At 37.1% G+C, this 26,996-nt stretch overlaps 1 protein-coding gene across 1 annotated transcript in view; it reads left to right on the plus strand.

Annotated features, from left to right (window-relative positions):
• The window catches only part of LOC150089485 (mitochondrial adenyl nucleotide antiporter SCaMC-like), a 279,984-nt gene that overhangs the window by 171,331 nt on the left and 81,657 nt on the right, over positions 1–26,996 (plus strand). Inside the window, exons 6-7 of the mRNA XM_090368618.1 lie at positions 3,560–3,706; positions 18,280–18,390. Coding sequence (XP_090224744.1) covers positions 3,560–3,706; positions 18,280–18,390 — 258 coding nt within the window. The remainder of the gene's footprint in view (positions 1–3,559; positions 3,707–18,279; positions 18,391–26,996) is intronic.

A 26,996-nucleotide genomic window follows, 5' to 3' on the forward strand; every position in this document is an offset into this window, starting at 1 on the left:
TGATGATTTAACTGTTGATGATCCTGTTCAGATTGCTGACAAACTGAATCGGTATTTTGCACCCGCATTCACACATGAGGAATTCTTTAGGGAAGCGGATGTCAGAAGTTTATCAAACTCTAACAGGGAGCTAAATGATTTTGTAATAACTGCGATGAAAATAAAAGAGAAATTGTCAAAGTTAAACAAAAAAAGGCACCTGCATTGGATGGGATCTATCTGATATTAAGGGAGGCAGAAAAGGGGTTAAGCAAACCCTTAGGCATAATTAAATACAAAACTGTAAAACTAAAATTTCCCCCCCCCCTAGGCAAAAACATCTTTCGATTCAGGGGGAGATCTCTACGGACTGGAGATGTGTGAAGATATTCACAATGGTGATATGAGTAATTACTGATCTATTAAATTTCTCTTCTAGGGAAATGAATGGAATAAGTAGTTAAAGAAGTAATGTGGGATTATCTAGACAGGAGTGCAGTTTTACTGCAGTCACAGCATGGATTTGTTAATGGCGATCTTGCCTGGTCAGTATGATTGGATACTCTGAAAGAGTTGCAAAGGAACTGGATGCAAAAAAAAATAATAATAATAATTTTGACATCGTATACTTAGATTTCAGAAAAGCTTTTGATATTGTTGCCCATAAAAGACTTCTATACAAATTAGAGCAGTTTGGTATTAAGGCAAGCTACTGCTATGGATGAAGGGATGGTTAAATGTGAGACCTTAGTTAACTCTACTTAACTTAACTAACCTTTTCAGCCAAAGACCATAATTTATACAGACTCCATGAATGCAGTGATGGTGCTAGAAAACAATTTTAAACATTCAGATCCACTGTAATATAAATCATCACAAATATTTCAACTCAGTGACAATAAACAGACCATTACATTTTGTTGGATTCAAAGGCACATTGGAATTCCCAGAAATAAACATGCAGATTAAGTAGCAAGAAATCCTGTAGACATTGACTCCATTCTGATTCCCTCCATTGATTATTAGTCGATCATACAAGGACTATGTAATGAACAGTTGGTTCTATTCTGGAGCACCCAAACTTGTAATAAATTTTTACAAATAAACTACAATTATAGAAATCTAGAATGTGCAGATGATCAATCACACTGTTTACATTGCCATTTACTATAAAACATATCCTTCTGGAATGTGCTCCTTATCTACTGCTAGAATCTCTTCCTTGCTACCTTAATAGAACCATTAAGCCTAATCTATGACATTGGCAATGGTGCCAATATCATAGATTTGAATGTTCTTTTAGATCAGTGAATGTTCACTTATCTAAAAGCAGTAAATTTGAAATTTATGCCACTACTTTTAAATTCTTTTCTTTGTAATGCTGATTGTCATTTTAAAGTTAGAGGCACAAATGTCCATAGTATCCCTTGTTCCATATAAACCTCCATTCCAACAACAACATCAAGGCTAAAATTTGAATCGAAAGGGAGGAATTCCAACCAAAATTGAAAGCAGCACTACAAGCGATAAAACATGGATTTCAGATATGTTTCCAACAATTGCAGAATCACTGGATAAGGTGTATTACTTCACACAGGAACTTTTTTTTCAAAAGGCACGTTATGTGCCTATCCACACGTATAATAATAAATCCTCCTCTGGAGTGATAAAAAAAAAAAAGATATAACGGAAATTAATTGAGTTGTTGGGAAAAAAAAAAAAATATATATATATATTATTTTTATTAGTTTAGGGCTAAAGCCTCAGGTTATGTAAGGAGTTTAACTAATGTACAAGTTATGCAATTGCATCATTTCAGTACATAGCCAACTCCTTAAGTAGTATTAAGTATATCTCATATTGTGAATACCTTCACAACGAGTTTCCATGATATTGCACTACCTCGAATAAGTAACACTTTGCCATAGGAGAAGACTTGTTACTTATTCTCAGTGGACACCATCACCCATACAGCACCATTTCGGATTATTGGCTCCTCATCAGTGGGTAGGCAGGTACCCTGGTGTTGCAATGATGACAACCCAGTTGCAAAGTATAAATCTACAATATGAGAGATGCCTGATGGTGTGGAGTAATTTAGATTACGGTATGGCTTAGGGCTAAAGCCACATGTTATGTAAAGGGTTTAACTAATGTACAAGTTAGTGCAATTGCATCATTTCAGTACATAGCCAACTACTTAAGTAGTTATAAATTGGCATCATTAAGTATATCTCATATTGTGAATGCCTTCACACCAGGGTACCTGCCCACCCACTGATGAGGAGCCAATAAGCTCCGAAATGGTGCCGTATGGGTGATGGTATCTGCTGAGAATAAGTAAGAATAGTCTTCTCCTATGGCGAAGTGTTACTTAATCGAAGTAGTGCAATATCATGGCAACTCGTGAAGGTATTCACAATATGAGATATATTTAATGATGCCAATTTATAACTACTTAAGTAGTTGACTATGTACTGAAATGATGCAATTGTACTAACTTATACATTAGTTATTTTTATTAGTCTGAAAACCTTTTGATAGCACACCCTATGTTGCCATGATTTGAGTATTTCAGTAAAAAGCTGCTCACTCAGTTTAAACAGTTGGACAAAATATTTGACCCAGATTATTTGACAGTTTTATTCTGAAGTTGTAGATTATTTGAAGTAAGAAGACTTTTCTTGTTTGATGGGGAACTGAAATATCTTACTGCCCCAATGGATGATAGGCAGAGTGCAAGTTAACTTTGAAAAATGGAGTTTTAATAAATAATGAGGTTGCCCAAGTTCCATCAATTAGTAATGCATAATTTTCAAGGTTTCCAGTAGAGTTTTTTTTTTTTTTTTTTTTTTTCTAGAAACAAGTTTTAATTTTCCAAATAGGTAACTAACAGAATATTTGTTATTTACAGACTAATTTCATGAGTAGCACAATAGACCCAGATATAGAAGTAGCCTAGTTACGCCAAACAAACCATATGTTTAAATATAAAAAATACTTAAAGTATTAGTCAGTGCATGCAGCATGCTTCAACTCTTCCTTTGTGCCCTAAAATCCATGTTTACCCAGCAATTACCTATAATACACTTTCAAATAAAGTTTTTGCCCCTATTTTTCTATTAAAAATTCAAGAAATCTCCATTGACTGGAATAAAAATGACTATGTACAACTCATCATCAGTCTTCTGTATGGTAAGCTTGACTATTACATGACATGAGAAACAAGTTATATTCTGCTGGTTGTCTTATTGTCAGGATTTGGTCATATGTTATAGGTGAAAGGAAATAAGTTAAAATTAATTGGAATAAATTTGGAAATTATTATTTTTTAATTGATTGTTTTTAGCTTTTAAATCTAAGAGATTATAATCTTAGATAAGTATTTCATGGTACTTTAACCTAAAAATTTTATGTTTTATGAGCTGTAGCTTTCTATTTCATTTCTGAGTCAGTGGGTTAAATGTGTTGGTCTTATTCACCAGTTTATTTAACACCTGGACTGTGAATTGAAATAAAGTAAGCTTATTTTTATTGATTTTTATAGGGTGAAAAAAAAAATTAAAACATCTTTTTGCAGGTAAAAGGGCACGAATTTTCGTCAATGTTATCGTGTTTTAGGTTTATGTTAAAAGAAGGTAGCATAAAGTCACTTTGGCGAGGGAATGGCATTAATGTAATGAAGATTGCCCCTGAAAGTGCTATAAAGTTTATGTCATATGAGCAGGTAAGCTTCAAATAATAGCTCATTGCATGGTGCATTATTAAATATTATGTAGACTTTTAGTATATTACTTTGGAGTAGTCTTTTGTTAAAAAGCAAAATTGGCTTCCACTACCATTTGGAAATTGGTTACCATAGCAGACTAAACCAGAACGATGATTCTGACACTATCCTAGGCATTTCTGCTGCCAATTTTTATTTAATTTCTGCTGCCAATTTTTTCTAAGCGTAAAAATGCTAAGACATTTTTATGCTTAGAGAGTGTGAAATAAGAGGAAAATATTTTGTTCTTTTGCTCAATGAGGAACTACTTTATGGCAGTATGTGACTTATATGTTCACAACTTCCCATTGAAAATAGTCTTATAAATGCTGTGTAGAACAAATTTCATCAAGCGCTCACATCTGGTGAGTATGGACTTGGAACACCCAGAGTCGTGAGCTGGATATCATCATTCTTCTGTTTCTTGGTAACTCCTTTCTACTTCTCTCACTCCAAAGATGGGTAACTTGGAAATTTTTTTTGGCTGGTGCAGCATAAGCCTCAGGCTTCCTTGCACCCTAAGGCTAATAATAATAATAATAAATTCATCGTGTCAACGTGTTAGTATGTCTTGCACCATATGGCTAATAATAATAATAAATTCACCTGTATAGTATCAAAGACCCCACACAACAGCCTAGCAGCAATAGGTCTTCCAGTGAACACTATAAGGAACTCCAGAAAGTCACAATCCTGAACACCTGTAGGGTAGTCAGAGTTCCTCGACCAACAGTAACACCAGACATAACAACAACCACCCTTGACCAACAGTAACACCAGACATAACAACAACCACCCTTGACCAACAGTAACATCAGACATAACAACAACCACCCTGTGTACTTGGTAACAATACCTGTCACGAGGTGAAACCCCAAATCAGGAAGAAGTAATATAAAGAATAATGATAACTGGCAGTACATAATTTAAGTTTTTTGTAGACAAGTTTCCACAAAAAAATTGTCTTCCCTCCCCACAACTTTTATTTTGAACTTACTCCTGTTTTGTGTCACCTTTTTAGACTTATTCTTCTGGTGTTTTCTCTCCTACAATTCATTTGCTGATATCCAGTCAGTTCCTAAAAAGGGCAACAAATCTTTTCCATCCAGTGATTATCCTATTGCACTTACCTCTACTCTTTCCAAAGCAATGGAGAAATCCATAGAAACAGCAACTTCCTAAATTATCCCAAAACCTGCCATCTGATCAATTATCACCAATGTGAATTCAATCAGTGTCGATCCACTGGTGATATACTGGCTTATGTTATCCATCTATGGACAAATTAAATGGAAGATTTTGATGAAACTCAATCAGTTGCTCTTGACAGTCTTGATCACAATTGGCATAAAGGTCTTCTAAACAATCTTCCATCCTATGGATTGCTGACTGTTTTTTTATAATTAGATATCCAGTTTTCTCCCTGACCACTCACTGTGAGTGGTGGTAGATGATCTTCTAACTTCTGCTGGTGTTCCCCAAGGTTCAGTTCTTTTTCCCACTATTTTCCCTCTTGTATATTAATGACCGTCTTCCATTGATGTTAAATGCTGTCCATATTGTTAATGACAGCAAGTTACAATCCACCTTCCAGTTTGAGAAACCTTGCCTTGCACAAACATCACCTTTTCAAATATCCACCACCAGTTCTTTAAATGCTGATCTCCATGTAATTCTCCAATGAGAACAATGATAAAGTAGTTAATTTTGGGCTGTTAAAACTCGGTTATGTATTGCATCTCTCAAAAAGGAGTCTACTGCCCTTATGCTTATCTTTGATGACACTCAGATTGCTAGATAAGATCACATATTTCTATTAGGATCACTCTGACGTAATCTTTCTTGGCATAAGCACATCATAAATATTGCTGCTTCTTCATCATTTAAAAAAAGTGGATTTTCTTTTTTGCTCTCAGCATTACTTTTCCTCTAAACAACTTATCACTCTGTATAAATATTAAAGCCATCCTGCTATGAAATATTGTTCTCACATTTAGAGTGTTGCCCACAACTTCTCTCAGGCCACCAGTCTCCATTCAAAACAGGGCAGTCAGGCTAATTAAGTGGAAACACCTGTCTCTCTGTTCTCTGGCTTATAGGCATTCTGTTACTGCTGCATGCTTTTCTATAGATACTTACATAAGCAATTCTTCTTTTGAATTGGGTTCTGCAATTCTTCTCACTTCTGAACCCATGCTGCAACCAGTCAAAATCAACAAGTTCTCAACAAGTACAGGTCAGTGATGAAAAAAAGTCGCGAGTTACGGTTCAATGTGAAAGTGTCTGCAATTCTGCCCAGACACAATAGGAGGAAGTATATGATGAGAGCCTTGTCGATCAATTCGGCCCTGGAGAGATTGTGCAAGGCTCAAGCGGTAGAATTTTTTTTTTTTTTTTTTTTCAGCCTGGTCTGTGCTTGTTAACAGGAGAGACTGCTTCTACAGAGATGGGGTACACTTAAATAGAAAGGGAACAAGAATATTTGCTGATGTTATCGAGGCAGTGTTAGGTGGGTCAGAAAACTACTAGCTTGGGGGGATACACAGACTAAAAGGTTAACAGTGGTGGCTGGCAGAGGCAAAAGTGATTCTTGCACTGCTTCTATTAGAATGAGCAGTAGCATGGAAAGCAAGGCAAATGATGATTTCCAGGACTCTTGGAAGTCATAATGGAACAAATAAATACATGGACTGTGTGAAGGTAACTAAGAGTAGAAACAGGTGCATGTACACTTGCATGTACACCAATGCTAGGAATATAGTTAATAAATTTGAGCCTGAAGTGCAAGTCAAGACATCAAAGGCAGATATTGTTGGGATATCAGAGTTGGGGAGTACAGTGTGTGCAGAAAGTATAGATAGGACAGAAAGGGAGGAAGGGTTCTGCTGTTAGTTAAGAAACACGTAAAATCTAAGGAAGTGCATCCAATTGATGTTGGTGGACAATGCAGTGTTCAGTTCCAATAAATCAGAAAGTCTTATAATGGGGAATTTTAACTTTGCAGATATTGACTGGAACTTGTGGTTTGGTCACTTGCACACTAGCAAGACTTTTTTGGATTTATTGGATGACAGTTTTCTACAGCAGCATGTTCGAGAGGCAACCAGAGGGAGTAATACTCTTGATCTGATTATCAGCAGTGATTATTCACGCATTAAGAATTTGCAGATAAAGGAACTACTGGGTGACAGTGATCACAATGTACTGATATGGAAATTACTTAAAGATGTAACTACTATCCAGGCTAAAGGGAGCTGCCTCCGTAGCCAGGTGGGAAGGAGCAGCAGTGCGTAGCACACGCTTCTTGATTAGACCGGGGTTCGAGCCCGTCACCACCAAATACGAAGGATGCGGAAAGGTCACGAAATGACCACCACATATCCCGGAGCAGTATGGCCTTAGTTGCTAATGCTCCTAAAAATCAAATAACAAAACAAATAACAAAACCAGGCTAAAGGGAAGGGCATTTGCTTTCATAAAGGAGACTACAGGGGTCTCAGACAGATTTTTAATTCTGTACAGTAGGATCAACTGATGAGGTTACCAACGTTAAATTCTAAATGGGAAGCCTTCTTGGACTTAATCTTGGAAGCTACTAGGCTTTTCATTCCAACTAAGAAATACTGTTCAAGCCTAAATAGATGTCAGATGAATTAATGAGGCTTGTGGCAGAAAAGAAAATTGTATGGGATGCATATAAATTATCAAATTACACAGAAGCCTATGGCAGATATAAGCTTGTCTATAATCAAGTTACAAAGGAGGTTAGGTAGGCAAAGGCAAATTATGAGAAACCTTTGGATGCGAAGAAAAACAAAACAGCAAAGAGTTCTTTACTTATGTGTCTGATGTGTAAACTCTAGAACAGGGGTGGGCAACAGCCGGCCGCGGGCCACATCCGGCTCGTGATGATGTTGAATCCGGCCCCCTCGGTAAATGCATAAATATAGAAAATCCATACCTGACTACACTCGCCGTAAACATTCAGCTTAATTCGGTTCAATCGGGAATCGCGGCCAGTACAACAGTAACCAAGTGATTCTACGCAGCGTCAAAGAGTTATTTCCTAAATATTATTGTAGCATCGATCGAACGAAGTTCCTTTGGGGTTTGACTTCTTATTGAAAAAAATAATATTGGTGCGAGATATTTTATGTTTTATGCCTTTTCTAATTATTACAATTTTTAATTTAATATAATTTATAGCCCATAAAATGAGCCAATTAAAAAAAAAAAAGAAAAATTGATGCCGAATGCCGCATTTTCAATGATAATTGGACATTCAGATATTTTTTTTAAAATACATTAATAATTTGGTAATTCAAGTAATATAACATTTTTAGGTTTGATTTTTTTTTTTATTAAATCGTTCAATCTATTCCGGCCCGCATCATGATGCGAAAATTTCATTCGGCCTGCTGACGAAAAAAGTTGCCCACCTCTGCTCTAGAAGGAAAGGGATAAATCAGATTTGACCACTTAACATAGATGGGTTAACTATTGATGATCATGCTCATGTAGCTGGTAAACTGAATGAGTATTTTGCATCCTCATTCACACATGAGGAGTTATTCAACAAGAGGAATGCCAGACGTTTATCAAATTCTAACAGAGAGCTAAGTGATTTTGTAATAACTGAGAGCAAAGTGGAGAAGAAATTGTTGAAGTTTGGTTCACATTCAACCCTGTGGTGGATGGGAGTCTATCCAGTTATATTAGAGGCAGCAAAGAAAGTAGTAGTAGTGGCATGTGATGCAAGAAAGCAAGTGTTATGAGCCTATACAGCAGCAGCCAAAAAAAAAAAAAAAAAAATCACACCATTCCCTCCAAGTGCCTGTCCAGTTCCTCCTTAAATTTATTTAACCTATTAACTTCCACAACGACAGATGGAAGTTTGTTCCAGCAATTAACCACCCGCTGGCTAAAGGCAAATTTCCACACATCAATTTTGCATCTGTCTTTTCTTAATTTGAATTTATGCCCCTTAGGTTCATAATCTGAACAATTGGAAGGATCCTATCAGAATTCAGCATGCTCAACCCATTCAAAGCCTTATACACCTCAATCAGATCACCACGAAGGTGCCTAGTCTCCAGCCACTGCAAGTTGCAGAACTTAAACCTCTCTTGGTAAGAGGATCCCTTCATTCTCCTCACCAGTCTTGTTGCCCTTCTCTGTACATGCTCAAGTAAATCTACATTCTTCCTAAAATGAGGCCTCCAGACCTGTACGCAGTACAGGTCTGGTGTGGCCTGACCATTGCCTTATACAGAGGGACAATCACCTCCTTCTCCCTGTTAGCAAAATTCCTATATATCATTGACAAAACCCCATAACCTGCCCTGGCAGCCTGTCTGCATTGCTCAGAAAACTTCATATCTGACTGCACAATTACTCCCAGGTCTTTTTCATTTTCTACCACCTTAAGTGGTACGTTTCTCTGGGGTTACTTCTACCCATATGCAGTACTTTGCATTTGTCAAGGTTAAACTTCAGTTGCCACTTCTTAGCCCATCTGCCTAAATTATCATCTAGATCCTGTTGCAGTAGCACACTGCCATTACTGTCATTAACAACCCTGCCAACCTTTGTATCATCTGCAAACTTCGAAATTAAGCCTGATATACCTTCATCAATATCATTGATAAATACACAAAACAACAGTGGACCCAACACCGAACCCTGTGGGATTCCATTAATAACATTAGTCCACGAAGAGCAGCACCCATTGATTACCACCCTCTGTCTTCTCCCACTTAACCATCCTTTTATCCATTGTAGCAACTTACCCTTAATACCATTCTGCTCCAATTTGTACAGTAGTCTTCCATGCGCAACAGTGTCAAAAGCTTTCCTGAAATCCAAGTATATGATATCAAAATTATTTTTTGCATCCAGTTCCTTTGTAACCACATCATAATATCCTATCAAATTTGTCAGACAAGACTTTCTCTTAACAAACCCATGCTGTGTCTGAATTATTACTGCAGTCTTGTCTAGATGATCCTGCAATGCATCTTTAACCAGTGACTCCATAATTTTACCCGGAACAGAAGTTAAACTAACTGGTTTAACTAATTAACAGTTAACAACCCTGCCAACCTTTGTATCATCTGCAAACTTCAACATTATGCCTGATATACCTTCATCAATATCATTCATAAATATACAAAACAACAGTGGGCCCAACACCAATCCCTGTGGGACTCCACTAATAACATTAGTCCATGAAGAGCAGCATCCATTGATTACCACTCTGTCTTCTCCCACTCAACCACCCTTTTATCTGTTGTAGCAACTTACCCTTAATACCATGCTGCTCCAATTTATACAGTAATCTTCTATGTGCAACAGTGTCAAAAGCTTTCCTGAAATCCAAGTACAGTTGTTCGTCGACTTACGACCGACTTCCGTTCTGACTGACAGGTCGTAAGTCGATCTGGTCATATGTCGGCCATATATTTTTTAACCTTTCTAATCTTTTTATCATCTTTATGATTTAGTTTTATAATCTTTTATTTTTCATTTTAAATACAGTAATGTTTTTATCTTTTACTTAGTGATACTGAATATACCTTCGTTTCTATGCCTAGGCTATCTCTCTCTCTATGAGGTTAAATTCAAACGTTCTCTACATTTTAATTGGTTTATGTGCCTCCTCACCTGGGTTATGGGTGTCACCAGTACTGATTTCCTGATTTATTATTAATTTATTTATTTATTATTATTTTTTTTGTGGTCGTAAGTGGGGCCGGTCGTAAGTCGACGACCAAGTGTATATGATATCAAAATTTTTTTTTTTTCTTCCAGTTCCTTTGTAACCACATAATAGTATCCATTCAAATTTGTCAGACAAGACTTTCCCTTAACAAACTCATGCTCTGTCTGAATTATTGCTGCAGTCTTGTCTAGATGATCCTGTATTGCATCTTAAACCATTACCTCTTTAACCAGCAATTCCATTATTTTCCCCAGAACAGAAGTTAAACTAACAGATCTATAATTATTTGCATCACCCTTTGAAACCTCTATGTGAATTGGAGATACATTTGCACATCTTCAGTAATTACTTCTGTCACCTTTAGATCCCCCTTTATGAATTGGGGATACATTTGCCATTTCCAGTCCAAGGAGACTCCCCTTGAGTTCAAGGATGCTCTCATAATTATGGCTAAGGGTTTGCTTACTTCCTTTGCCTCCTTTAATATAACTGGATAGATCCCATCCTCCCCAGATGCCTTTCTTATGTTTAACTTCAACGATTTCTCTTCCACTTTGCTCTTGGTTATTACAAAATTATTAAACAACCTGTTTCAGTTTGATAAATTGTAACAGGGTGCTTAATAATTTTGTGATAATTTCTTATGTGTGATGTCTGGCATTTTTCTCCTTTACCTCATGTGTGAATATAGATGCAAAATACTCATTCAATTTGTTTGCTATCTGAGTAGGATCATCAACAGTCAAACCATTGATATCAAGTGGACCAATCTGATTCATTCCCTTCCTTCTAGAGTTTATATAAGTAAAGAAGTCCTTAATGTTTTTCTTAGCATCCTTTTCCAAAGATTTCTCATAACCTGCCTTCGCTTGCCTAATTTCCTTTGTGTGATTTGATTAAAAACTAGCTTATATCTGTCATAGTGTTGCCTGATACTTTATATGCATCCCATGCATTTTCTTCTCTGCCATGATTCTTATTAGTTCATCTGACATCCATTTAGGCCTATATCTTGAACAATATTTCTTATTCGGTATGAAAAGCATTGTATCTTCCACGATTAATTCCTTGAATTCTTCCCACTTAGAATTTTCTGTCAGTAACATTATCAGTTGGTCTCACTGTACAAAGTTTAAAACTGTCTGAGACCATTGTAGTCACCTTTCAGGAAGTAAAAACCTTTACTCCTGATGGTAATTATATCTTTAAGTAAATCTCACATCAGTACACTATGATCACTGCCACCTAGTGGTTCCTTTATCTGCAAATTCTTAATGCACTAATAATCACTGCTGATAACCAGATCAAGAAGTATTATTTCCTCTAATGCCTCTCTAACATGCTGCTGTAGAAAACAGTCATCCAATAAATACACAAAAGCCTTGCTAGTGTGTGAGTGACAAACCCACAAGGTCCAGTCAATATCTGGCAAGTTAAAATCCCTCATTATAAGACATTCTGATTTACTTCCCCATTCTATTCTCTGTGCAATTGTTCATTGTACACATTAGAGTCATTAACCCTATAACACATTCCTACTCTAATTTTTGCTTTTCCAGTGCTTCTGTCACACCAAACTGACTCAACATTGCACTTTCCATCTATGTCATCATGTTTTAATTATGACTCGTAAAAATATTTCGGATCAACCATTGTGGATACAGTCAGTTCTGCTGTAACATGGTACATGTGTTCCTGAAAATCTCCACATTATGGTATTTTGCACATTAAAAAACAACAAGACATATGGGAAAAATAGAGATAGGGGTGGAGCACTCAAAGAAAATGTTCAGTCTGGTAAGTAAAACACTAAAAAAAAATCTAGAAACCCAATGAAATTGCTGACACAGGTTGAAACATCTTAAATTTCTAATAACTAAATAAATATTACAGTAAATATAGCACTTTACCTTGAAAAAATATGAAGTTTGCTTGTTTCAAGTGGGTGTCGTGAAGGGCTGTAGCCGGTGAGTTATAGCGAAGAGGGGTTGGGTTTTTTTTTTTTTTTTTTTTTTGGTAGTTGTTGGCTCATCGGCATCTTTGGCCATATGCACCTCCCAAGGTTTTTGCAGTACTTTGATCCAAGCCAGAGGCGGGATTCGATCCCACGACCTTAGGGTTGCCAGGCAGTTACTTTACCCACCCAGCTAGCCCGGTCGGCGGCGAAGAGATAGGAGGAGGGCTATCATTCTTAGAACAAAATGTTGTTATACACGATGTGGAAGGGTGTGATTCACTGTCCTGCTTTTCTTTCTTCTAAAATAGCTATTTAGCTTTTGTTGCTCTTCCTGTCTCAGTCTTTCATATAGGAACTGCCTGTATGGTTCCAAATGGGTCTGAATGCCACCAAGCACTATCCTACTATGTTCAGCACTATAATCATTATCTTCAATCCACTGCAGGTGCTTTTCAATTCCACTTAAAGCAGCTGATAACTCTGCTGTTTTAAATTCTCATGGACTTTGTCGTCATCCTCATATTGACTTTCCACTTGACTGGCTGCAAAAAGGTTGTTGCAAGTCTTCAGTAGATAGATCCTCATTGTGAGACTCTAGATGCTTTTCTACATTTTAATTTTCTACTTCAACTTCTTTTGCAAGAGCAACACAACCTGCTTTGATTTGTTTTAGTTGCTGTGAAGGTTCAAAGCCTTCAAAATCACGAATTAAGTGAGGGATAAGTTTCTGCCACACGATTCAAACAGTCTTTTGTTACATCATTCCAGGCTTCTACAATCATATCAATGGCAACTTTGATGTTAAATCTCTTCCAAAATTCTATAACATTTTGTGCATTGTCACCTTCAGTAGCAGCAATTAACATCTTGAACGTTCTCCTTAAATGCTGCTATCACACCCTGGTCAAGGGCCTTAGTAGAGAGGTTGTGTTTGGAGGTAAAAAGATGAATTTGATATTCAGAGAGATTTCAGCAAGTCTGAGGATAGCTTGTTGCATTATCAGGAATTATTAGAATTTTAAAATCTAAGTTCTTTTTCTTGCAATAATTCTTGAAAACATCATGGTAAGCTTCAACTAAAATATCAGTGAATATTTTGCGAGTCATCCAACCTTTCTTGCTAGACCTGTAGTGAACACCAAGGCTGGATTTCACAATTCCTTTTAAAGCTTTCAGATAGGCAGAGTGATAAACCACTACTGGTTTTAACTTCAAGTCTCTGCTGGCGTTGGCAGCGAACATCACAGTTAAGCGATCTTTTGCAGTCTTAAATCCTGATGCATGCTCTTCTGCCTTAGAGAAGATTTTCTTTAAGGCAGAAGAGAAGAAGTTTACAATAGAGGCCTTAGAGAAGAAGTTTACAATAGAGGCCTGTTTCATCCAGGTTGAAAATCTGATGATCCAATGCGTAGCCACAGCCTTCAGTTATTTTCTGTACCACAAGAGAAAATGCCTTTGCTGCTTCCTCATCTGCAATTGCGGTGTTTGAAGCCACTAAACCAGCCACTACTAGCATTAAAAGGAGCCACTTCTGCAGGATTTTGTGATTTATTTTTAAGGTCTTCACATATAGTTAGTGCTTTCTCTTTCATTGTGAGAAAGCTTGCTCCTGATTTTTTTTTTTTTTTTTTTTTTTTTTTTTTATTATTTTTTTTATTTATTTGGTTTGGTGTTCAATCCATATGCTTAGCAGTCTTTCCATTTCTTCTATTTCTTTAGGCCTTGTTCTAATTAACTTTCTGGCACTTGAAATTGTTCCAGGTATACACGTAGCTTTTATTTTTGCCGCATTGTCTCTAATCGTGTGCAATGTAGAGTCACTTAAGCCTATTGCTCTTGAGATATCACGTTCTTTCATTTCTTTCAAAACGTGTTATTATTTCAAGTTTCTCTTCTATACTTAATGCTTTCTTCTTGCACTCACTACTTGGCTTCTTAGAACCAGGATGCTTACCCATATCTGAGATGCTGTGTGAGTATACTTTTTATAAAGAAAAGTTAACAAATCCGGGAGAACAGTCCAAGATACAATTGTATGATAGCACACGTGGGTGAACTGAGGTAAGAGATACATGAGGTTCATGTGTGTGTGTGTGTGTGTGTGTGTGTGTAAGGTGAGAATATATAGTACGTTTCTGTTTTTAAGGCAGAAACACACTATTATCACCTCATACATTGAATTCGCATGTAAGTATGTCATATTTCAAATGTGTGAGAGCTATATTTCCCATTTTGTTGTATTGGTTGGAGTCTGTGTACGCTTACACAGACTCCAACAGGAGTGGGAGTGCAGTAGCACACGCTCTTTGAGTAGACCGGGGTTCAAGCCCCTGACTGCTGAATACGGTCGATCTGCCAACCCGCACTGGACCAGCGTGGCAGATTATGGTCCATTTCCCTCAGCATGAATTGTTGAGGAGGCTTCCACCCTGCAGTGGGTTGATAATGGCTGCACTTTACTTTTTTTTTTTTTTTGTGTACGCTTAAATACATAGCTTAATTATTACTGTAATTTATACATACTAATTAATATTTCTGTTTGTTCAGATTTGGGTTTTTTTTTATTGTAAAATTTAAAACAGTAAAAAGGATAAGCAATTAATAACAACGAACATGGCACACACAAAAGAGAAGATTCTGAAAATTTATTTGTTTTTTATATGATTGAAGAGGAAGGGGAAGCACATCTCACCATAATGTGAAAACCCACAGAATTCAGCTATTGCTATTGCAAATGCTGTAAGATCAAGTTTACTACCCATTTATAATTAGACTGCACTAACAGAAAAGCCCAATAAACCAGAACCTGCAAATTGTTTTATGGTAGTGACCTCCAGAAATGTGCTGCTCCGCTTATGCTATCCCCTCTCACGAAATTTCTGTTCGAACAAAAATTCTTGTGAATACAGCGAATGACAACTGTGTCTCCAACCAATACAGTTATAGTAAATGGGAAATATAGATCTCACACATTTGACGTTTGACATATTTTAAGCTTCGTAAACTTCTATATATTGCTGGCACCAAGCTGAGCTACATTCAGCTTGGTGCCGAGTTTTGGGTTCACCTGGTGTTACTCGCAGACAAAATCGCACATAAAACGCGAAAATTGCGTTGGAGAAAATTCGCATTATAGCAGAACTGACTGTACTAATAAATACTCTTTGCATAATGTTTGATATTTTATTAACAGAAACAAAACAAACACAAAACTACAAACATTAACATAAAACAAATAGGTATTTAGAATATTTATTACTGTATTTTAGATAAAAATGTAAATAAATTTCATAGAATAAAATAACCAATTCAGATTTTAAACAAATTTTAAAACCAGTTTGTCATGATTTTATGAAACAGAAATGGCATCAGTTACTTTCTGTATAGAGTCTGACAATAACTCAGCTACTTTCTGTAATTCCATTTCCATTCTTTTTGCCTTTCCCCATGGTTCAACCAGCACAAAGCATCATGGGAAAGGCAAAAAGCACGGAGTCAGGAGAGGAGATCACACCAAGGATCATGGGAGGCGATCTTGGATGTGCTCAGAGCTGGCATAAACCAGCTGGTTGCAGAAAAATGTTTGATTCGGGGCATACCACTTAGGTGGCTTTCGGCTAACCATTACCACCCATGGCAGAAACCTTTTGGTAACCAAAGAAAGGATATCTTGCAAAATTTAAAGTAAAGCAAAATTTAAAATAAAAAAAATAAATAACATGATTCAACCAGTGCAAAGCATCATGGAACAGGCAAAAAGAATGGAGCATCTTTTTGCCCTGATGCTTTGTACTGAAAAAAACCACGGTCACTAAATCCAAGTTCGGTAAATGCGATGGAATTGCTGGGACAAAGCCATTCGACTTACATAGCACTGGAATGGTGTTGTTCTTAAGTGATCCTCTGCAACTATTACACACAGGAATCCCATCAACATTGGGAAGTGCAGTGCATATCAGTGGTACATCTTTAGCAGCTGGTTTCTTTGGGTCGTTTTCAAACCATAGATGATCACAAATGTAGCATACAGAACAGAAATCATTTCTCATAAATATCCTTTCAAACTCTCGATGGGCTTTCTTATGTAAATAGTAGTCTGTGTAAAGAAAAGGAGCTTAATCATTTAAACTCATCTGCTCTGCAATTGGAGAAACTGTTCTGCTGTACATAATTAGTACTCACTGTGGGTACATTGTTAGATGGAGCGGAATTGCTGGTTGAAGGCACTGCTAAATCCAATGTTTGATTTTCTGTTTTGTCTTTTACACACTCTCGATAGCCTTTGTCATTCTCGCACACTCATTTTTACCTCCATCTTTATTTTCTTATGTTGGCTTGCTCAATACTCTCGACAACGCTCTGTACTTGACTTCAGCATCGAAAGATTGTAGCATTGTGGCATTCAGTCCCTTTCACTACTCAGAAAATTATTGATGTGAAAACATCTAGGCACCTAACAATGGAATGTAATGAAAATGCGGATTGTAACAATACAAATACTTGTATCGTTGCAATTATACTATTCAACAAATGGCTACAATCAAATGGATAATTAGACTATTGGCCTAATTTCTTCCGAACGTTGATTCAGTAGGGTAAGCAGCAGGTGTGTGCATAAAACATTGCATCGTTGATACTAAATATTTCGGGCTGAAGGGAGTATGACGCTAATGTCACTAACGTTGATTCAGTAGAGTAAGTAGTTGGCGTTAGCACAAAACGTTACATCGTTCGTGATTTCGGTTCTAGCTGTTCAGAATTTAGTATGTGTCATGAAAGATGTTTACACATAAAACATCTTTTGCATGCAGAGTACACACATGGTTTTTTTTTTTTTTTTTTTATGTCCAAAATTTTGATTTCACTTCCGACTGAAGTTAGAGCTAAATGATTGAGTTTTCCTTGTCCCATTGATGAACAAATATAATTTAAGATGCTGCCGCTTCCTTCACAGTTTACAGTGTAATAAAATGTCACAATGTGAACTTTTAAAAGACAGAGCAGAAATAATTGAATTTGGAAATGGACAGTGGTTCTTAATGCAGATTTTACTCACTACACAAAATGCAAAAGGGAAAAAAAAAAAAAAAAAATTCTTATATGGCAAGCACATATTGCTGGTTGATTCATTGGAAACGTGACATTAATAGTGAAGGTGTCGCAATTTTGAAATGACGTAACCTGGGTAAAATGGCCCAATTTATATAAAGATTTTTCTTTACTCACTTAAATGTGACATAGCAGAGTTGTTGCTATAGGCAGTGTTGCCATAACAGAGTTTGACTGTATGTTATTAAAAATTTTACAGAAAAACATTGAGGGTATTGACTGTATTTACAGAAAAACATTGAGGGTAGTGACTGTTAAGTGGAACAAAATGGAAAAGTACTTAATTTTTTTGAGTTAATAAAACTGGGTTTTCTGGCTATCAAAATACATTGTTCTTCAATAAACTATGGCCATGCTGTGGCTTCTTGAAAACATAGTATGTGCAGTGGTTTATATTAATTTCATTTGAATTATGTTCATTTTAGTCTTAATAAATGACATTGTACCCTTAAGTTATAGCTGCTTAGCTGTGGTTGGAGCATGGTGGTTGTTTCCTATATTCTATTTCTTATAATAATGTAGTAATTAACCAATTATAGGTCATTTGCTTTCCCGTGGTCATTTTTGACCACCTTGTGTTTCCTAAATCAGATGAATAGTTGCCTCTCCTTATGTACTTGAATAGCATAGTTTAATTTGTTACATCTTGACAATTCCTTAAAATGCCCACCAAAATATCGAAGTCAGCAATATTTATTTAGAAGTCTCTCAGATTTTTATAGGTTGAAATCAGTTTTGCTTTTGTAGGCTAAACGAATACTTCGACAAAACAGTGACAGGGATTTAGAAATTTATGAAAGGCTTCTAGCCGGATCAATAGCAGGAGGAATATCTCAGACTTTGATTTACCCTATGGAGGTGAGATTTTTCTTACTTAACTTTTTTTTTTTTATTATTATTTGTAAGTTAAGACATAAATATATAGGGTATACCAATTAGTAAATGTATGTAGACATACAGAGATAGATTTAGTTATATTTTAAAACAAAAGGGAAGACAAGTGAAAATTCAACATCTGAAAGTAGAATATCAGAAGTGAAAAACTATAAATTAACATTTACAGAAAATGCCAAAATTTACATGTAATTATGATAAACTCTTCAGTTGTAAAATAAATAATCAAGTTGCATGGCTTAGAGAATATTAGTTATGTTTATTGGTTTATAATTCATAACAGATATAACTAAGGATGAATAGAGTAATTTTTAAAATTAATGTGAGAAATGTCTTGATGGAAGCTTTACCTGGTTTCTGACAACTTTTTCATTTCAGTAGAATCTCACTAAGTAATATTTCTAATTGAGAATGATAATTTTATGCATTGCAAAACTACAAACTTTGCATGTGGACATGACTAAAGTACATGAGTGTTACAGTGCATTTAATGCAGTTTAGAGTAAGTGATTGCCTTCATTGTGGGAGATTTCAACTTACTGTACAGTTTCCAATAGAAAGATTATAAATTGTTGACTAGCAGCACCACATGGAAAAAATTTTTTTTTATCTACAAACCATTTTGATCAAAACTTATTTATCCCACCATACCAGAGAATCTATGAAAAAAAAACTACTGAAAGTAAAAAGGTCCAGGAGTGGACAGTATACATCCTGTTATACAAGGGCTGTTCGATAAAGAATGATCATACTTTTTCATGAACAACTGTACTGTTTGCTATTTATAGCTGAGCTGCAGAATTTAAAACCGAATAAAACCGCTGCATCACATAACAATTACACAGTTGACTTGTGCACATGGCATGAACTTGGCAGTTGGTGAAGTTTATGTCTGTTCAGTTTTACCTACATGACACATGAGGAACAGTACGCTGCTCTCAAATTTTGTTTCTATCTCAAGAAAACATCAGCTAAAGCATATGAAATTTTAGGCTTATGGTGAATCTACTCTTCCATAAAGCACAGCTTGCAGGTGGTTTAGAATGTTTAAAGATGGATATGATTCAATCACAAAAATTGGCGGTACTGGAACTCCAGCCACTGCTGTCACTGCAGAAACCATATACATTGCTTCTTTGTTTGTTTGTTTGTTATTTGGTTTTTAGGAGCATTAGCAACTAAGGCCATATTGCTCCGGGGATATGTGATGGTCATTCCCTGACCTTTCTGCATCCTCTGTATTTGGTGGTCATGGGCTCGAATCCCTGTCTGATCAAGAAGCGTGTGCTACCCACTGCTGCTTGCAAAAGAAGCAATGGCGCCTCCGTAGCCTGCCCACCTGGCTACGGAGGCGCCATTGCTTCTTTAATCATGAGAGAAGTTCGTCAGATAACAGTAAGGCAAATGGCATAGATGATGAGAATATCAATAAGAAGCACGCATGATATTTTCCATGACTATTTGTATGTGATGTGTTTGTGCATGCTGGGTTTCAAGGCTGCTCACACCTGAGCAACAACAAGTTTGCATGGGGGTTTGTTAGAAGCTGCAATGGATGGTTACTGAAGATGGTGAGGTTCTGCACAAAGTGATAATGGCAAATAAGACATGGCTACATCGTTTCGACCAACTGAGTAATCAGTGAAGCACTGTTTGGAAGTCTACATCATCACCAACACTGAAAAAAGTAAAATTTTGGCTTCTGCAGGAAAGCTTATGGTCATCTTTTTTTTTTTTTTTGGCATTCAAGGAATAGCTTACCACATGTTGTGCCATTCATACAACTTATGGGACCTTACTACTAAAATGTACTGCATGCTTTGCAGGATCACATTTGTCTCAAACGATCAAAACTGCATGCAGGTGTGTGGTTGGATACTGCATCATGACAATGCGAGACCTCACATTGCTCATACTGTCATCAAGCACTTAGTCAGCATCAATGTCAAACATATTTGTCATCCTCCCTACAACCCTGAACTTGGACTATGCAATTTTTTTTTATTGTGTTTTTTTTTTTTTTTTTTTTTTTTTTTTTTATTAATTTCCAAAGTTAAAGAAGGATCTGTGAGGGGAAACATTTCCAGTTGCCAGAATTAGTTGTAAAGATGTCTGCCCAGTGAAAGATGTAACGGGCACCAGTACACTTCACTAGTGGGAAAAATCATAGTCTGTGGTTAAAGATATATTATAGGACCATCTTGTTAGGAATTGTGGTCTGCATGTTATTGATCACTGAAATAAATTCTCTAACATGGTGGTTGAGGTGAAGAGTTTGAAGTTGGAAAAGTGAGTGATTTTCTTTTCTTTCAAACTAGACAGGGATCATAGCATATGTTTGTGAAGAAGAAGTCTTCCCAACCAATCTAGTTAATTATTGATAAAGTCATAAAACAGTTGGTTGTAAAAAAACAACTGTGAAATTATTTATCTTGACTTCTTTAATCACTATTAAAGCTTTTGATATGGTTCTGCATGAAATGCTATTATACAAACCATAGCAAATTGGAAATACCGGTAAGCTCCTTCATTGGAACAAGGGCTGGATAAAAGCTAGAAGACAGAAAGTAGTCATAAATAGATATTCCAGAGTAGCAAGGAGGAGACCCCCACTCCTTAATGACATTGAGGAAGAGCAGGGGAAATTTGTCAAAGTGTGCTTAGATTAAAAGGTTGGAAGGGTGATTAATGATCAGGTGATTTTGCTTCAAAATGATTTAGATCAGTTGCACAAAAGGTGTGAAATATGGCACTCGACAATTATTGCTTCCAAATGTTAATGTTTTGCACCTGGAAAACAGAAATCCAGGAGTTATGAGCTGGGGGGGGTAGTTAAAAGTGGTTCAAAACCAAAGAAGACTTAAGGGTAATGGTATCAGATATGAAATTTACCATGCAGATAGTGTCAACAAGTAGTTAGGAAAGAATGTTATATCCTGTCTATGATTTTACAGAACTTTTGCAAGTAGGGAGAAGGATGTCATTGGCCATCTGTATATGGTGTGGCTGCATTTAGAACGTTCAATTATTCAAGTCTTAGACGCCCTGAACACAACATTCAGCTCTTAGAGGTTAGAGCAGTGCTCAGTTACAAGTACAATTACAGTGTTAAAATTTTTACCAAATGTTTATGTTCAGCAGGTGACCACCACCAGGCTCTTAACATTAGTAGAGGCATATGATGCAAGAAAGCAAGCTTATGCAGCATCAGCCAAAAAAAAAAACCACTTCCATTTTATCCCTCCGTTCGTTCGAAATACCTGTCCAGCTGAGCCTTAAATTTATTTAGGCTATCAACTTCCACAACAAGGGATGGAAGTCTGTTCCACCAACCAACTACCTGCTGGCTAAAAGCAAATTTCCGCACATCTATCCTACATCTGTCTTTCCACAATTTGAATTTATGCACTCTCAGGTGATTATTCTGAGCAAGAGGAAGAATCCCATTGGCATTGAGCATGCTCAAACTATTCAAGGCTTTATACACCTCTATCAGATCACCTCGCCGGTGCCTAGTCTCCAGACACTGTAATTTGCAAAACTTTAGCTTTTCTTTTAAGAGCAACCCTTTGTTCCATTCACTAATCTTGTTGCCCTTCTCTGTACTCGTTCCAGCATCTCTACATCCTTCTTGAAATGAGGCCTCCAGACCTATGTACAGTACTCTAGGTGTAGCCTGACCATTGCCTTATACAAGGGAATAATCACCTCCTTATCCCTGCTAGAAAAATTCCTATATATCATCGACAATACACCATGAGCTACTCTTGCAGCCAGTCTGCACTGCTCATAAAACTTCATATCTGCCTGCACAACCACTCCCAGGTCCCTTTCATTCTCTACCACCGTCAGTGTAGTACCACAGAGTTCATACGTTGCTCTAGGGTTGCTGTTTCCCATATGTAGTACTTTACATTTGTCAACGTTGAACTTCATTTGCCACCTCTCAGCCCATCTGCTCAACAATTCCAGATCCTGTTGCAGCAGCATAGCATCAGTAGTGTTCCTTAACAGCCCTGCCAACCTTTGTATCATCTGCAAACTTGGACATTAAGCTTGATATACCATCATCAATATCATTTATAAATACAGAAAACAATAATGGACCCAACACTGAACCCTGAGGGACTCCACTAATAACATTAGTCCACGATGAGCAATTTCCATTGATTACCACTCTCTGTCTTCTCCCCGTCAACCATCCCTTTATCCATAGCAGCAATTTTCCTCCAATGCCACACTGCTCCAATTTGTGCAGCAGTCTTCCATGTACAACAGTATCAAAAGCTTTTCTAAGATCCAAGTATATAATATCAAAGTTATTCCCTGCATCCAGTTCTTTTGTGACTGCATCATAGTATCCAATCAAATTGGTCAGGCAAGACTTCCCCTTAACAAAACCATGCTGTGTCAGAGCTATAACTGAAGTCTTGTCTAGATGATCCTGCAGTGCTTCTTTAACCAGTGCCTCCATTAATTTTCTGTGAACAGAAGTTAAACTAACAGGTCTATAATTACTTGTGTCAGCCTTTAATCCACCTTTGTGAATTGGGATCACATTTTTTTTTTTTTTTTTTTTTTTTTTTGTATTTATTGGCGCATCGGCTTCTGTGGCCATAGTGCACCTCCCAAGGTTTTTTGCAGTACTTTGATCCAAGCCCGAGGCGGGATTCGAACCCGCAACCTTTGGTTGCCAGGCAAGCGCTTTACCCACCCCGCTAACCCGGTCGGTGGGATCAAATTTGCACATCTCCAGTCTATGGGTACCTCCCCCCGGGTCCAGGGAAGCTCTCATAATTATGGCTAAGGGTTTGCTGCCTCCTTTAATATAACCGGATAGATCCCATCCACCCCAGGTGCCTTTCTTGTGTTTATCTTCAACAATTTCTCCTCCACTTTACTCAGTTATTACAAGATTATCTAGCTTACTGCCAGAGTTCAATACACCTGTGGCATTCCCCTCACTGAATAACTCCTCATGTGTGAATGTCGATGCAAAATATTCATTTAGTTTGTTAGCTACCTGAGCAGGATCATCAACTGTTGAACCATCGATATCAAGTGGACCAATCTGATTCATCCCCTTCCTTCTAGACTTTACATAAGTAAAGAACTCTTTTGCTGTTTTTCTTTCCTTTCCTTGCCAAAGATTTCTCATAATCTGCCTTCACCTGCCTTAACCTCCTTTGTAACTTGGTTACAGACCAGCTTATATCCATCAAAGGCTACTGTGTCACATGTTAATTTATATGTATCCCATGCATTTTTCTTCTCTGTCACATGTCTTATTAGTTCATCTGACATCCATTTAGGCCTAAACCTTGAACAATTTCTAATTGGTATGTAAAGCCTAGTAGCTTCCAAGATAAGTTCTTTGAATGCTTCCCATTTTGAATTTGCTGTTGGTAACATCATCAGTTGGTCCCACTGTATAGAATTTAAATACTGTCTCAGACCATTGTAGTCGCCTTTACGATAGCCAAAACCCTTCCCTTTACCCTTGATGATAGTTACCTCTTTGAGTAAATCCCACTTCAGCACACTGTTGATCACTGCCACTTAGTCGTTCCTTTATCTGCAGATTCTTAATGCATGAAGAATCACTGCTGATAATCAGATCAAGAGAATTACTCGCTTTCTAGTTGCCTTCTGAACATGCTGATGTAGAAAACAATCATCCATTAAATCCACAAAAGCCTTGCTAGTGTGTGAGTGACCAACCCACAAATTGCAGTCAATATCTGGGAAATTAAAATCCCCCATTATAAGACTCTCTTATTTACTGGCCCACTCTATTTCCCTGTACAGTGTCTTATTATACTCATCAGAGTCATTAGGCCTATAGCACACTCCTACTCTTAATTTTTGATCTTCCAATGCTTATGTCACTCCAAACTGCAAACTGACTCGACACTGCACTGTCCAGCAATGTCGACTGGCTTCACTTCCTTGGATTTTGTGTTTCTTAACTAATAGCATAACCCCTCCTCCCTTCCTATCCTGTCCTTTCCTTTCTGTACACATTGTACTCCCCAAATTCCAGTTATGCATTCCTTATATCTGTGTGACACCACGTCTCTGATATCCCAACAATATCTGCCTTTGATGTTTTGAGCAATACCACTTATTGATATCTATGTCAGTGGCTTAGAATGTGTGGACCACAAAACTTGGCAACTAGACATTTGGTTGTGGGGGGGATAATATAACTGAAGTATATAAGCTGTCAAGGATGATCAGTAAAATAACCAAGGGATGTATATTTTCACTGGCAGGAGAAACAAGAACTGGGAGCCAGAAATATAAAATCTGAGGGAGTGATTTCATGAAAACACTAGATCTCATAAATGATCTGACATGGTGGTCGAGGTTAGAGAGTTTGATAAAGTAGTATTGGGTAGTCACTTTTTATTGATCGGGAAAGCTTTTTTTTTATTTTTTTAAATACAGGTGCAGTAAAAAAAAAAAGTCTGCTTGCTTGCATCGTTTTGCAGCTGTACTATGGGTAAACTCCACTGTACTACTCTCTCTCTCTCTCTCCCTCCCCCCCCCCCTTTAAAATGCAGTATCCAGTACAGTATGGTATCCATTTTCAAAATTCATACTGTGAATTCTTGGTATTATGCAGTGTCTCGTAATTTAACCAAAGCTCTTTGTTTTAACAATTACAGTGCCCAAATTTTTGCCATATGTTTATATTCAACAGTGACTGCTATGTGTTGAATGTATTATTACAAAGCTGTTTCCTTATCAAACAAATAGGATGATGGGGCCAGTGGAGGGTATGATTTTTACATTTATGCTTAATAAGTGGTAGTTTAAGATTAGTTTGAACAGTGGCATAGTGATGGAAGGCCAGTAGGGAGCATTTTCCATGCACGTTAGTCTAAAGGGACACCACAGGGTGCCAGATGGCACTAAATATAAACAAATAGTGCCACATTTATATTTTTATTTTATTTATTAATGTGTAAAAGATAAAGATAAATAATTTTATTTTGTATGTAATCATGAAATGCATTCTTCTCATACTCCATTTTTAATATTATGTCAAATAAATGTTTGCCACTAATTACCGTCTTGTGTCACTTCTGTAGGCGTCTCCGTAGCCAGGTGGGAAGGAGCAGCAGTGCGTAGCACACGCTTCTTGATTAGACCGGGGTTCGAGCCCGTCACCACCAAATACGGAGGATGCGGAAAGGTCAGGGAATGACCACCGTATATCCAGGAGCAATATGGCCTTAGTTGCTAATGCTCCTAAAAACCAAATAACAAATAACGTGTCATTTCTGCTTCTTGTGCCTCTGCTACTACTTTCCCGTGATGTTTCCAGTTATGGGTTCCTATGCAATTCACATTCCTTTAGATGTTACCTACCTCCCCTAAACTTTTGTACCAATATTTTTGAGACGCCCTGTATTTGGGAAGTTTATATTTTTTCACAGATAAGCTTGTTTTATTAGTTTGGATATTCATGATGTATTTGGTAGTACAGAAAATGGGAAATGACACTCGTGAAATAATAATTTTTGGATATGATATACACATAGCAAGAATATACTCGGTTCCTTGATATACTTGGACACCCTCCAATCACCATCTGGCAGAGTAGACGCAGTGAGATTATACACTGGCTGATCCAGATGCCTCCTAGAGAGTTATCTATAGTTTGTCTGGTGGACTCTTTGGGCTTGCAAACACTGTTTTAGAGCTGTACTTGCAAAACAGAAGGAAGATTGGATCTTTCCGTGATGCCCATCACAACCTCAAAAGACGTTAATCATACTAGGATGGAAGAGATGGAGGATTATTGGAACTTTGCTCTCGAGACTAAACATAGGTTTCACGGTTTCAAGCTTCCAATAAGCAAAGCAACAGTATTGCTTGGTTGATGAGAGTCATCTACCACCTAGTTAGTATTTGCTGGTAACACAGTGGGTGGTATTCCTCTGCTTTGGTGATATCAAAAAGTGTTATTTTAAAAGGACTTGCCAAAGCTTTCCCTAGTTCTGAACAAAATACATGTGAAGCTGCTGAGAATAAATTTCTCCTCTTCATTATCATCACTACATTCATGTAGTGGTGTTACCAAAGAGGAGAAATGGCAAGGCTCCACTTATGAAGGAACAGAAAAGGCTGAAATGACTTTTGAACAAAGACTTGCTATACAAGGTGATTTTATTGACAGGGCAAATATTACTTATGCATGTCTATCATTGATCCTTATCAGTGATGCTGAAATCCTAGTAAATACAACTGCTGGACTAAGTCCAAGAAGAAGATGCAGATTATGATAAAGAACTTATACCACCACTGATCATATCAGAAGCCATATCTGGATTGGAAACCGGACTGTGCTGATGTGAAACTGTTGTTTCACACCAGCACAATCCAGATACTGGAAACTAGTCATCAGCACAGTTGATCTAACTGAAGAGGAAATTCATTGAAATCACCCTTTCTTAGTAAGAATATCCTTTTGTACCCAGCCTAACTAAACTATTGCTCTTCTCTGCATCCCTGGTCCCGGGTGCCAAGCGTTTTTCGAGGCCAAGCGACATTACTGCGAC

The sequence above is a fragment of the Mastigoproctus giganteus genome, chromosome 2 (assembly GCF_048544385.1).
Source record: "Mastigoproctus giganteus isolate SK-2022 chromosome 2, ASM4854438v1, whole genome shotgun sequence".
Taxonomy (NCBI): domain Eukaryota; kingdom Metazoa; phylum Arthropoda; class Arachnida; order Uropygi; family Thelyphonidae; genus Mastigoproctus; species Mastigoproctus giganteus.